The following is a 14,351-nucleotide window of genomic DNA, read 5'->3' on the forward strand; positions in this document are numbered from 1 at the left end:
TACTTGCGAACACCAGAGGGCAGCAACGACTAGCTTTAAAAAAAAAAATTCCTGTGATCTGCAGGCCTACAATCTTGACGACATGGCAGCAGCTTCTTTAGTAGAAGACACACACACCAAACTGAAGGCACATGTTGACCGTGTTTGCTAGTTGCTACTTAGTTAATAAATCTTTGATGAACCCAAGTTTCTTTAATATATATTAAGTTTCTTTAATATATATTAGAAACATTACAAGACAGGGCTCCAGTGTGTGTTCAAACAAGGCCAAAAGTGCCAGACGGTATCAATCACACCCGTGCAAGTAACACTCCACGCCCCAACCCTCCCTCCCCCCACCTAAATGACGCTTTCAGTTCTGTTGTACGTCTTAATTAAGTGCATTGAGGCAATCATAGTAAGAAAGTTGAGGTCATGTGGGCTACCTTTGCAGTTTACATAGACACACAACTGACAGAGGCACTGTTGTGGATACTTAAAAAAAAAAATTCTGATCATATTCCAAATTCAACTTCTTCAAAGTCCAAAAACAGCACGGAGCAGCAACGAGAGGGTTCCCAGGAAAATCTGATTTCCCTTTGTCTGTGCTTCACCTTTTATATCCAACAAATTACACCCCTGAACTTTTAAAACAGATCTATTGGCCTACTGCAATTGTAAATATCCTATGACTTCTGCTCCAATTGGGCCTTGATGCAATGCCATCGAATAGTTTCTGCTGTTTCTGCCACGTTTTTGGGGACTAACCAGGGACCAAACCAGTAACTTGTGCCCAGTTCCTCTATTCTGCCCTACTACATGTGTTTTCCCACACCAGTTGCAATCAACCCTGGGTTATAGCCCTTCACCATTGCATGGTGCCATTCATTCTTCACGGGTCACACCCATCAAGTCAAAGTGAAAAGTAACTGGTCCAACTCCATGTCCAAGCCCATGGTATCTGTGGAGGAATACAGTCATCACACTTGTCAAACCCTCCCCACACAAGTCCAATGACTGCATGTTTGCAGACATACAACACAGATGAGACTCAGGAGAGTGAATTAGAGATAATGGTAATGGGAGGGTGTTGCACTTTTCTGCTTCTCTTTTCTCCACTCCTTTACCTTCTCACGCTTTCCAATTGTTTAAACAAGTCTCAATATTCTATTCTCTCTGTATCCTGCACAAAAGATGACTGTGTACTGTATATACAGATACTAGTCGTTGCTGCCCTCTGGTGTTCGCAAGTAATAACACCCCCAATAGTTTAACATTTTTCCCCCTCTCTCTCTTTTTCACTTGTGCCAGCATGCATAATATGGCCGATCAAACAAATGAGTAAATGGCTCGTTATACCGTTTGTGTTATATGGATATTCCGTAATTCCAAAATGAAACAAAACAACGGAAACCAAGCCTTTCCCCATAATCTGGTTCTGACATCCAAAATGGACAAAACGATATTACGAGGCTATTTTTCATTTTTTGCAGATACCAGCATAAAGGATATGGAATAATCAAACAAACGAGTAAATGGCTCGTAATACCATTTGTGTTATATGGTTATTCCGTTATTCCAAAATAAAACAAAACAACGGATACCACGCATTTCCCCATCATCTGGTTCTGACTTCCGAAATGGACAAATCGATATTACGAGCCTATTTTTCATCTTTTGCAGATATCAGCATAAAGGATATGGAATAATCAAAACAACGATTAATGGCTCGTTATACCATTTGTGTTATATGGTTATTTCATTATTTAAAAAAAAACGAAACTACCAAAAACAAGCCGTTATACTTAAATGTGTTTTCGATTTACTAAAGTGACAAAACGATATTACGGCCCTATTTTGCGTTTGTCAATACATTTACATTTAGTCATTTAGCAGACGCTCTTATCCAGAGCGACTTACATTACAAGGACAATCTCTGAGGCAAGTAGGGTGAAGTGCCTTGCCCAAGGACACAACGTCAGTTGGCATGACCGGGAATCGAACTGGCAACCTTCGGAATACTAGCCCGATTCCCTCACCGCTCAGCCACCTGACTCCCATACCCATCCCTGACTCCCAACACGGGTTGCAAATTAGAAAAACCAATGGCCACAAGGTACACGGACCCTAAAAGCTAAACTAAAATGTGTTGCAAATAATTTAAAAATGGCGGAAACAGAATCTCAAAAGACCGTTCCGTCGAGTAAATTTCCTGCGCGCAAAGCAATTTAGTCCTAGCCTGGTCCTAACCAGACTCTCGTACATTGCATTTGTAGATAGAGTCTGGCCTCGCTCCATTGAAGTTTAAAACTATTGGATCTGCCCAGAGCCACTCTGATCTGCCATAACCAATCCAGGGTTCCCGCGGGGTCTTAAAAAGTCTAAAATTCGGAACTTGAAATGTAAGGCCTTAAATTGTCTTAACGGCCAAATTTTCATCCGAGGTCTTAAATTTAATTTAGTCAGGTCTAAAAAAGGTTTTACCCTCGTTCATTTCCAGAACCGCTGGCCGCAGAAAGTTATGACAAAGTAGCAAGGAGCTCTACAAACGTAACCAGCAAAACGCTGCCCTCAGAACGTTGGTTCGGTGTGTTGTAGTTCTTTCTGGGGGATATTGGTGTTGGTATGTACACGGTGATAAAACTACAAATCCTGTTATAAATGCAATACCTGCCCGCGAAATACGTCTGGCTTCCTCAGAGTTTGTTAAAGTTCGGCTACGTGTGGAAAATGGGAAAGTGTACTTTCAACGAGACATGGCTAGGTCACAGCGATTTCCGCTGTTGGTTACAAGCGGTATACCCAGCTCCAGGTACAAGGCTCGCTGCAAACTTTGCCTAAAAAATATTCAAAAATTACAAATGTGATTGTTTTATCTGTAAATTACATTTATGCTTTTTCAATGACTGAATTCATTGAAATAAAATGTTTTTTTCAGAATTTCTTTGATTTGAATATTTTTTAGGGTAATGCGTCGTGTAGGTCTTAAATTTACATCTTTATGGTCTTAAAATGTCTTAAAAAGGTCTTAAATTTGACTTGCTGAAACTAGCCAATCGCTAGTGTTCGCCATAGCCAATTCCTTCACCACTACTGTAACAGAGCTAGCTGCCGCAGCTGGAAAATCAAACTTTTCCCGAACCCCATGGGGAGGAGGGCCACAGCATCATGGCCACCAACAAAACTCAGCAAAACTTGTTCTTGCTCCGGCTTTAGCTGTTGGATATTCGGCAGCGTTGTCACAACGGACCGAATGGCTTTGCTCGCATCTTTCCCCGCCGCCATTACGGAACTACAATACAAACTAGCGCACGACATCAACGTCATCGTTCTCAGCCACTCCCTCTGTTCGCTGATTCGCCGGTAGAAAATCAACCTGAAAAATCTGATTTACGTACCTCATGGCCAGACCTAGTACAGAAGCAAAATGAAAATTGAGCGGAAGTACGTAGGAGGGCAGAGCCAGGCTACTTTAGTCCGTGTTCGGAAATGTAAATTCAGACTTTTTGAAGTGCAGACATGAATGATTTACATGTTTACTTCATCTCCCAAAAATATATTAAAGATCCTGTAAAGTGGAATTAAAAACGAGTTTCAAGTTCACCACACCATAGAATAATGTGTTATTAACTACCCATCCAAATTCGAATGAAAAAAAAACACAGACAAGTATGTTAAATTAGGTTTTCTCTGTTCGTGTCGCCTGAAGGAGCTGAAGCTCGGCCCCCTCGATGGAAGGCGCCGCCTCTCTCAAGTAAGCTACCTACGAACCTAATGGACGCTATGTCAAGCTGAACAAAACAGTATAGAATTAGAATGTATTTGTTCAATGAGTGAAACATACAGATGCATATAAATGAAATATTCCCCTGAGCTGTAACACAAGAGTAAACATTTACAGCAGAGACAGCAGACAGTGAGCTCTCCAACTACTTCTAGCACATAGCTACCATTTCACCAAAATACCATCATTCTACACCGAGTAGCCTAATATCAAGTTAGCGGTTTGCACTAATTATAGCAGAGATACCTCTGGAAAAGTTATCTAGTACAATTATAACAAGCACACAGAACTGAGTGATGAACTGCAGGCGGCGGTGGATGGTCCAGGTGCGACCGGAGGATGAACGGCCGGGGAGGCGATGCTCGGTACGGCTCCGCGCTGCAAGAGAAGCCGTGCGTTGGTGAACCCCGTCGGTCTCTGGTCCATGTTAAAACTGTCCGCCGTGAAATGGTCAGTGGCGCATGGTCAGTGTTGGAGTTTATCCGAAGCTTTCCTTGAGCGTGGCTCTTCACAAAATCTATCAACCTATTTTTCCTTTCATTATCAACAGGGAACTTAAATGGCGTTGCAGCGCAGCTGGAGTTCTTGCATCCGGGGAAGATGCAGTTGCGGGTGGTGGGAGACATCCTGAAGCTAGCTAGCTAGCTGATGTAAGCTACAATAACAGTACAGCAGGAGGAGACATTCAGGGATCTGACGTAGATGGGGCGAAATGACGTAGATAGGGCATTTTTTGGCTCTGAAACTGAAAACGGAAGAGAAACTGTTCTTCGGTCTAACTCCACATTTCAGTGCGACAAAGTTTTAGCGCTTTGCACATGCTTTCAGGAACTCATTTCACACGTATATAATGTACTTAGAAGCAAAACATGGAATTTACTTTACAGGATCTTTAATTTAAGCAGAGCGTCTAGACAAGTTACAATCAATTACGGCGTATCCGTTCTTTGACAACTCTGTGGTGGATGAAGGTGCTCAGATTATACAAAGAGCGTTTATCCCACCAGCCCCAAGGGTCTTCAGAGACAGAAGTAATGCTTCCCTGACCAGTATCTGTGGAAGAAGTATAGGTTCAGCAGGCCCAGCATAGTTTATATAGATAGATTTAATTGTCATTCTTAAAAAAAAAAAAACATAAATATATTATATATATATGAAATAACACTTTAGCAACTCTTAAGGATGGCAATGAACACAAGAGCAGCCTACCATCCTTTGTAGAAAGTAATAAAAAGGAGAGTAGTAGACTATAATAGTGGAAAGGAGGGTAGTAGACTGCAGTCTATGTAGGTAGGCCTAAACTATGTAGTCTGCTGGAATCACACACAAGGAAGCAAACTCACTGTAGCCAAGCCTTGACACTGTTCAGTCTGTCTGCATCTCTGTGTGTCTTTGCATGTGGGACATTCTTGAACGGGCAACTATGCCAGGAAATATGAAGGGTAAACCTGGCTCCAAAGCAGTACCTGAATATTATCATCAGTTTTTCAGGTAATCTTGAAACACAAAGAATCATGGAGACTTTTTATTCAATTGTATTAATAGTATTTTCATTGTTTAAAGTAGCCTATATGTTGACAAGCCTCTATATTACCTCTCCTTCTGGCTTCCCCAATATTATAGGTGCAATATACTATCCCCATGGGTGTATCCAGGCCCACTGGAAGACTCAGGGGGTGACTGCCTGGTGCCCCCATGGTTGAAAAAGTGTTTATAAAATGCCCTCTAGAGTGGCAAAAATTAGACCAAGTGCCCTACTGTCTGCCATTCACATTGTGAAATATGCTTGAGTGCACAGGATGCCCCATGCAATAAATGACAGTGTGCCCTCTATAAATGTAAAAACATGTCTTCATTAGTTCCTTTATAGTAGAGAAAATGTGATGCCGTACCCTATAAGGTGCCCTTACAATGGTCTAAATTGGACTGTTCCCATGCCCTTACTTCCAATGGAAAAGGGTGCTGTTATGAAGTGCCCTTTATGCTGCCCCTACATGACAGTGTCCCAAATGTTGCCCTTTCCAAAGAAGACGATTAGATGCTGTGCCCAACAGTCTCCCCTAATGTTCCCACTAGGGCATGCTTTCCCAAAGTGAGGCTGTGACAACCCTTGGCACAGCCACAGTCTGTCACTGTCCAAGCCCCCTCTGGATCTGTGGAGGCAGACTATGTTAATTGGAAATATGGAAATATGGGGCAGCTGTCCATACACTGTCAGACAGAATAGTAATAATTGGATTTGGATTAAATATGCACGCGTAATATAATAATGATATATTCTTAGTCATGCTGAGCAATTTTAAATGACTGTTCTGCCAAGCAAAGTGTGCTACAGTTTTGGTCACCTTCTGATCTGAAGTCGGTGCTGGATCTGTGCAATACTAGTTTTTTCAGTGAATCCCCATTTTAGTGATGGTTATCTTTCCCTTTTATCTTAAAGCTCAGCATTTATCCTATCAGTTAATAAATGCGTACGTGGCAAAGTAATTTTGAAGTATTTTATTAATTTTGTTCAAGATGTGAAGACAAAAACATTATTAGCCCACATCAAGTGCAATTAACCATGGCCTTCTTCAGTGTTTTGAATTTTATCCTACAATTTTCAATTGCTGCCACGTTCTTTTTTGGGCTATTATTCACAATCTCCTATTGAGAATATCGGCCATAAACTAGCCTACTGTCAGAACGGTTTCAGACAGCTCATCAAATTACGCTAATTATCAGTAGGCCTAAATGCATATATATATGTTAAGTAGATTTGGTAGGTCTACAATTTACGCATTTTAACAGTCGTAATGGTTTGACAAGTTGTCTCCCTTGCCCTGTTAATTGCGGCAACATTGCCCTTTTTGGGGACAACTCCCAAAAAACTCAAAAAATAAATTTACGCTGCTGAAACAACACCACTCTGCTGGTTTACGCTCTGCTTTTTGTGACATAACTCCTCTTTTCGACGATCGCCTGATCTGGGCTGCACAGTCTAAGCTTATTGAGGTCTAGCTTGAATTAGCGTTGCCTGTTAGTGGAACGGAATGTTAGTGGAACGAAATGTTAGTGGAACGGCTTGAGGCTTAAGTCTAAATTGACGTTTACCCAAGTGAGACTTATTCGTGTCAGCGCGACTTGCGTTAGCGAAGTTGATGGAACACCCCCCTGGATGCTGTGTTCTCCATTTTTTTGTGTTGTGTCAATGATTGCTCCATAGTGTTTATATTTTGATTTGCTGTGTTTATGATCTGAAAGCCTTGTATGATTTTGAGCACAAGTGAAATGGTTTAGGGGCGAGTGTTTAATTTTGCCAGAAGAGTCAGAGGTTTTGGAAAATGAGTTTGAATATTTGGTTTGTGTTTACTGTTTTGAGAAAATGGTTGATTGTTTCAAAAAATATGTTTTAGCAATCGAGAAAAACTGTAAACAAAGATCTCAAGGGACAAACAAACATTTATCAATTTAAGTGCTTTTTTGTACATAAGATTGTTTTAAAGTATTGATCAATATTGATCAGTATTGATCAATATAAACCAATACTAATATATTCAAAGGAAAATAAACCAAATGAACAGATGAACAACTGTCTCTGGGTGCTCGTCACAAAAGGTACAATTAAAAAGTAGATCCTTTTTATACTTTCTCATGTAGTCACTTGCAGGATAATATCTATGGACAATCTTAACCGTTGTGCTGCCTTCGGGTCACATGACCCAAAGGTTCATAACGAACCACCGTTGTGTTTAACAAATTTTACCCAATACAAAAACAAATAAAAATAATTTTCTTTTAACCTTCACAATGTGGGGGGTCTGAGACAGCCCGACGGTTAAAAGAAAATGCTTCACTTTGTTTTTTCTACCTTAGCGGCACTCAAAGCACTTTTCAATGTTTGCCTCTCATTCACCCATTCATACTCACACTCACACATACCAACGGCAGCGAGCTACCATGCATGGCGCCGGCCTGCCCATCGGGAGCAACTTGGGGTTCAGAGACCTGCTCAAGGATACTTCGGCACATGACCTAGGAGGAGTCGAGGATCGAACCACCAACGATTACAGTTTTTCCCAATTGCTAAAACACTAAAACCCATTGACTGAACAAAGTTCTCAGTTGCCTAAACTCGGTAGCTAATAGTGCAGTCTGTTGTCAATACCTTAAACCATTTCACATGGTAAAACACCATTTGCAGATCTCACTTAGAATTTTCAGCAAAACTCAAAAATTCTCATTCTCAAAACACATTTTGCACTCTAATGCACATGTCATCCATACTGGTAAACACAAATGGCAACAATCAAATACAAATAGAGAAAACATGTCATTGACTAAACACAACCACTCAAAATTGATTTAACTTGTTTCAAATGATGTGACACAACCAATATAAGCCAGTTCAGAGAGCAAACAGGTTGTTGATGGTGGAAAAATATTGCTTGTGATGTTGACGAAGTGCTCTGGCCTGTCCCAGCCCAAAGACAAGAAGAAGCACATTGATCACATGTTTACTCCTTTGATTTGTGTCCCTTTTACAGTAGTATTGTATACTGTAGTAGCCTACAGTGCATTGTATATACTGCATTGCTGTATACTGTACAAAGAACAAATTGTATGGCCCCGAACATTGTACTTTCCATTTGTTACAGTAACAGTACTGACTGCTCAATATATTTTGACTGGTTGCAGGTTCATATCAACAAAGAACAAGAGTGAGTAGTGAGATGCAGGGTACAGTACTGTATAGGGGTACAAGGGGGAGAAAGAACAAGAAAAATTGCAAAGAGCAAAGCAGAGTAGTAATTTCTGATACATTTTGAGCTACTATGATAGGACATGTTTTCGTTTATCAAAAGACAATGACGGATAAATATGAAATTTGTTTTGAGATTACGTAAAAATGTGAGATGTGAGAAATGTGAGAACTATATGTTTTGAACAATGTGTTTCTATTTTTTGGTGTATTGTTTACTAACTGCTTGATAGTGTATATCATTTTTATCACTTTGTTTATGATTTGAGAGCAGTGTTTGATTTTGAGCACAGGTGAATCTGTTTTGAGGCGAAAGTTTCATTTTGCAAGAGGATTCAGAGGTTTTGTAAATAGTGCTTGAAGATGAGGTTTTGTGTTTACAGTTTTGAGAGAATGGGTGACTGTTTCAAGAAATGTGTTTTAGCAATTGTGAAAAACTGTAACAAACAACCCTCTCTACCCCCTGAGCCACAGCCGCCCCAATGCAGGGTACAGTACTGTATAGTAAGTAATTAAGTAAGACTTTATTTATATAGCACATTTCATACAAGAATTGTAGCTCAAGGTGCTTTACATAGAATCAATAAAAACAATAATACAAGTGATAAACAATTCAAACAAAAATAAAAATCCCAATAAGATCTCTGTTCAAGAGAGAAAACAACTTTAAACATGCATCTTAAAAGTAACATATACATTTGGTTCACCCCTGGTTTGTATATATAAAACCATACACTCTGTTAACAGATCCTTTCCCCAGGTCAAGAGTATGGGCCGTATTCTCTGTTAACAGATCCTTTGCCTCAGATCAAGAATACAGATTGTTTTACATATTTGTTTAAATACTTCAAGCAACCAGAGTTCTTGTACGCTATCAGAGTTCGCCAACTCTGACCTAGACAAAGTAAAAATAGCAAGTCAAATAATGACCCAAATTTACTAAACCAAGATTCTACAATAATATAACTAATAGAAGTAGGATTACAAGTAACACACATACATTTGGTTCACCCCTGGTCTGTATATATAAAACCATACACTCTGTTAACAGATCCTTTCCCCAGGTCAAGAGTATTGGCCGTATTCTCTGTTTACGGATCCTTTGCCTCAGATCAAGAATACCGATAGTTTTACATATTTATTTTAATACTTCACGCGAGTATAGGGTATAGGGGTACAAGGAGGAGAAAGAACAAGAAAAATTGCAAAGAGCAAAGCAGAGTACTAATTTCTGATAAATGTTGAGCTACTATGATAGAACATTTTTTCGTTCATCAAAAGACAATGATGGATAAATATGAAATTTGTTTTGAGATTACGTAAAAACGTACTTCTCCCTGAGAACTATATGTTTTGAACAATGTGTTTTCTATTTTTTGGTGTATTGTTTACTGACTGCTTGATAGTGTATATCATTTTGATCACTATGTTTATGATTTGAGAGAGCAGTGTTTGATTTTGAGCACAGGTAAATCTGTTTTGAGGCGAAAGTTTCATTTTGCAAGAGGATTCAGAGGTTTTGTAAATAGTGCTTGAAGATGAGGTTTTGTGTTTACAGTTTTGAGAAAATGGGTGACTGTTTCAAGAAATGTGTTTTAACAATTGTGAAAAACTGTAAAGGGGTCATTGATTGCAGAACCGAATTTACCTTGTCACAGTTGAATAACGACAGTTCAGTCTGTAAAATGATGGAAATTGGATGATATTATACAGTGTCAAGGAACCAACAAAGACCACAGTACAACATGGTTAATCTATTCATAAAGTGAATGTCATTACAGCTTACTGTCTGTTTATGTGTGTGTGTGTCTATGGCCCCTTGCAGTCTGGCATTGGTACTGAGGTTGACGTGAGCTGAAAAGGAGGCCCAGTGCCTTGGAGGTGGATGTCAGACCACTGGATGAAGGAGCGCATGATGGGAGACCACTAAATGAAGAAGAGCTGGATGGGAGACCACTGGATGAAGGAGCGCATGATGGGAGACCACTAGATGAAGGAGCGCTGGATGGGAGACCACTGGATGAAGGAGCGCATGATGGGAGACCACTGGATGAAGGAGCGCTGGATGGGAGACCACTGGATGAAGGAGCGCTGGATGGGAGACCACTGGATGAAGGAGTGCATGATGGGAGACCACTGGATAAAGGTGTTGCTTGGCCACTGGATAAAGGCGTTGCTTGGCAACAGTCGACGCTTTGGCATTTTCACAAGGACAAGCATCTTAAGACCAGGCGTAGCTACCATAGACATATATACTGTATATATGTCTATGCTAGCTACGACCATGGTTTGTCAACCTTGGTGCTAGTGATTATGGCGTGAAATTAGTGCCAGGAGAGCAAGCTCTGTAAAAACGATTTGTAACTTGCAAAAAAGATTTGTGTCTCTGTAGAAAATGATTCGTGTACTTGCAAAAAAAAGTTTTGTGTAAGAAGAAGGCGGGAACACTGCTCCCAAAACCATCTAAGCCAATCAAATATAGCCATTTCTGTGTCTAATATCATTGGACATTTTCGTCTGTCTATCACACAAAGAACGTCAGCGAATAAGAACAAAACTAGAATGCTGATGATTTCAATGGTGAGTCATCTGGTAAGTAGTTCAAAATATCCATGGGCATGTATCTTTAATGCAACATTTAAAGATTATTCGGTTAGCAGACTCTTAACAGTATAAATTAATGGATAAGAGTCGTAAGTAGTAAGTTGAATAGATTTTTAATGTAAATATGTATACGGATATTTAATTAGACGACCAGTCATTACTGGCAGTAAATAATACACTCTACAGTGAAAGATCCATATCTTTTTAATTTTTTGCGCTTAACTTTCCCAGCCAACATTTGAGATCTATCCAGTGTGTCCAGCTCATGTTTAGTTTAGCATGGCAAATACACCAACATTGCAGCCGGTAAGCATCATACTAAGCGTTCACAACTTTACATGTTTTTTAATGTAACTAATGTCACTTTTTAAAATCAAAGTAATGCTGTAACTGACCTCTGAATCTTGTTATTACAGGACATTTTTGTTCAAGATTGTACGTCAAGGCTAATGACAAGACTGCAGCATGCCCTCAATGACAACCCGCTAGACCTTGACTACTTAAAGTATATGGTCACACAGGAGAGGACTTTCCTCAGTGCAGCAGGCCAAATCCTGCCAAATGGAATCAGTGAAGCCCTTAAACATCTCTATCATTTGCTTATGAGGCAAACTCATTCTTCACCCTCACCATCCGTGACATGGCAGATTACACCCAATGGACGTCTGATACTTGAAGTTTCAGAAGAACACATAAGAAGTCTGCTTGATCTTGGCCTTTCTGCTACCTGCATTGCAGAAGTAACTGGGGTGTCGAGAAGAACCATCTTTCGCCGGATGAGTGACTTCAACCTGTCAGTGAGAAGTCAGTATTCCACCATGACTGATGATGAACTAGACGGTAAAGTGATGGCAATCAAGTCAAGACTCCCCCACACAGGTTACCGCCTTATGAAAGGGTGCCTGCAGTCAGAGGGCTACCATGTGCAGTGGGAGAGAGTGAAGGCGTCCATGCACCGTGTGGATACAGCTGGGATCTTGGACAGGTTGACAGGCATGGGCTGTGTTGTTCGTCGTGTATATTCAGTACGTGGACCAAGACACTTACAGCACATAGACACAAACCATAAACTCATCAGGTATATCACATCAAACCTTGGCTTTGTTACTGATCAACCAGATATAACATATCTAAATAGTGACAATGCTTTAAATTTTCTATTTAGATACAACATAGTGATCTTTGGTGGAATCGACAGGTTTTCACGCAAGGTACTGTAATTTGTCTATTTTCTTTGTCCATTTGTTCATTTGGGGCACAAGCTAGAGGTTAATGCATTGTCCTACTGACTGTTAACCATCATTTTGCATTCCTCACACACATGCTATCTTGACAATCTATTTGCAACTTATAGACTGCGCTAAGTGTCACATCTTCTGTTCAAGAATGTATATCTAATTTTTTGGTCTGTTTCATCATTATCTATGCACCATTTCCTAATCTTTGATACATACTTTGATGACTCAATGTTCTAAATTGGGATTTTTATTTCCCTACAGATCATGTACCTTAAAACAGCCACCAACAACCGTGCTGCCACTGCCTTTGACTTTTTCATGGAAGGTGTTATGATGTTTGGTTGGCCTTACAAGTAAAGTTTTTCTCACCTCTTAGTTTTGTAAATGGTTCAATTTATGATGAGTGATTGTCATAGTGTTTTCAATAATTAATACAGCATGTTTGAAATGTCCTTTACTATTGCAAAACAGATCATAGACTTTCTCTTTGAAGGGTGAGAGCTGATCAGGGTGTAGAGAATGTTGACATTGCTAGAGCAATGTTCACCACCCGAGGAACTGGACATGGAAGCTTCATATCTGGAAAGAGCGTCCATAACCAGAGGTAATACCAGCACACTCAACTCAGCCTTGTCTCAATGTGCCAGCTTTTTGTAACTTAACACATGTAGGTGTGAATCGTAAAGCCGGAGACACTTTGTGTTTGTCCCCACTAGAAAAGTTGTCTAACACATACAAATTCAAATAGGATTATTAATCAAGGCTGCAGTAGACCAAGTGGTGCCTTTGCAAGACAAGGGAATATGTTAAACACCTACACACATTAAGGCAGATCAATTGACATTTATCCAATTGAGTTAAGAATCATTCTAAATACATTTTTAGATTACCCATTATCTACAGAAAGAAAATGTCCCAACGTGATTAGATTCATGTTATGTTGTACAAACTGATTCTTCTATCATGGCCTTATTTTAAAGGATTGAACGCCTATGGAGGGACGTGTGGACTGCAGTGACCCATGTCTACTACGATGTCCTGCACAGCTTAGAGGATGAAGGACTCCTGGACCTTGCTGACAGTTTGCATCTGTTCTGTGTACACTTTGTCTTTGTACCTCGGCTGCAGCAGGACCTTGAACATTTTGCTAAAGGCTGGGATGACCACTCTCTGCGCACAGAGAGAGGCCGGACCCCAAACCAGCTTTGGCACTTGGGTCTCATGGAGAATCCAGTTACCGAGCCAGACGCTGCAGAGGTAATTCACTTAAAGGCCTAATTACAATAAGCCCTGTCAGCACACTGAAATAACCGACTGTTGGAAAAATTGAAGATGTCATAACTTTTATTCTGTATAAAATGATACTGTGCTTAGCATTCTTTTTCAGTAGGTAAGAGAGACTCCCTAAACAAACTCTAGGCTTTTCTTATAACTCTGGGGGATGGGTGAGTATTTGTTAAGACTAGATGTTGGGGGTTTTCGTTGTTTTAAGGAGATACTTTGTGACAAGGACTAGGTGGAGACGCAAGGCCTGGTGACCATGTGCTTGACATCTGTGGAGGAGCTTTTACGACATCACAAGATCCTGTTGTTGTGATTGAATCAGGGTTTATGTCGTAAACACGCACACACGTAAACATGCACGCACACACGCGCGCCAGGTCTATGCAAGGGAGCCAATGAAAGAAGGGCCATGGGACATTTGCATGCCTGTGTATGAACCAATGACTGTTTAGCATGGTGTTGCTTAAATAGTTTAGCTAGCACAACATACTGACAGAAAAACTTTGTATTGCGATCAGATTTTGTCTCCTTGCCGGCAAGCATTGAACCATTGTACTTTCTTTGAATCCGACAACTGCGTTACTTGAGAAATTATCCTAACACAGATCCTGGAACCCATTCGATTGCTAAAGGGTTTTAAAATTGGAAGTATTTGATGATCTGTTCTCCATTTTAGGGAATGCAGATTGATGACATTGACTGGGATACAACAGGATTTTAA

General features: G+C 40.2%; 1 protein-coding gene across 1 annotated transcript; it reads left to right on the plus strand.

Annotated features, from left to right (window-relative positions):
• Positions 1–11,884: 11,884 nt before the first annotated feature.
• LOC136948629 (uncharacterized) lies at positions 11,885–14,351 on the plus strand. Its single transcript, XM_067242528.1, has 5 exons — positions 11,885–12,133; positions 12,608–12,699; positions 12,840–12,950; positions 13,327–13,603; positions 14,307–14,351. Exons 1-5 carry the CDS (start codon positions 11,885–11,887, stop codon positions 14,349–14,351), a joined length of 774 nt encoding a protein of 257 aa, XP_067098629.1.

The sequence above is a fragment of the Osmerus mordax genome, chromosome 9, assembly GCF_038355195.1.
Source record: "Osmerus mordax isolate fOsmMor3 chromosome 9, fOsmMor3.pri, whole genome shotgun sequence".
NCBI lineage: Eukaryota > Metazoa > Chordata > Actinopteri > Osmeriformes > Osmeridae > Osmerus > Osmerus mordax.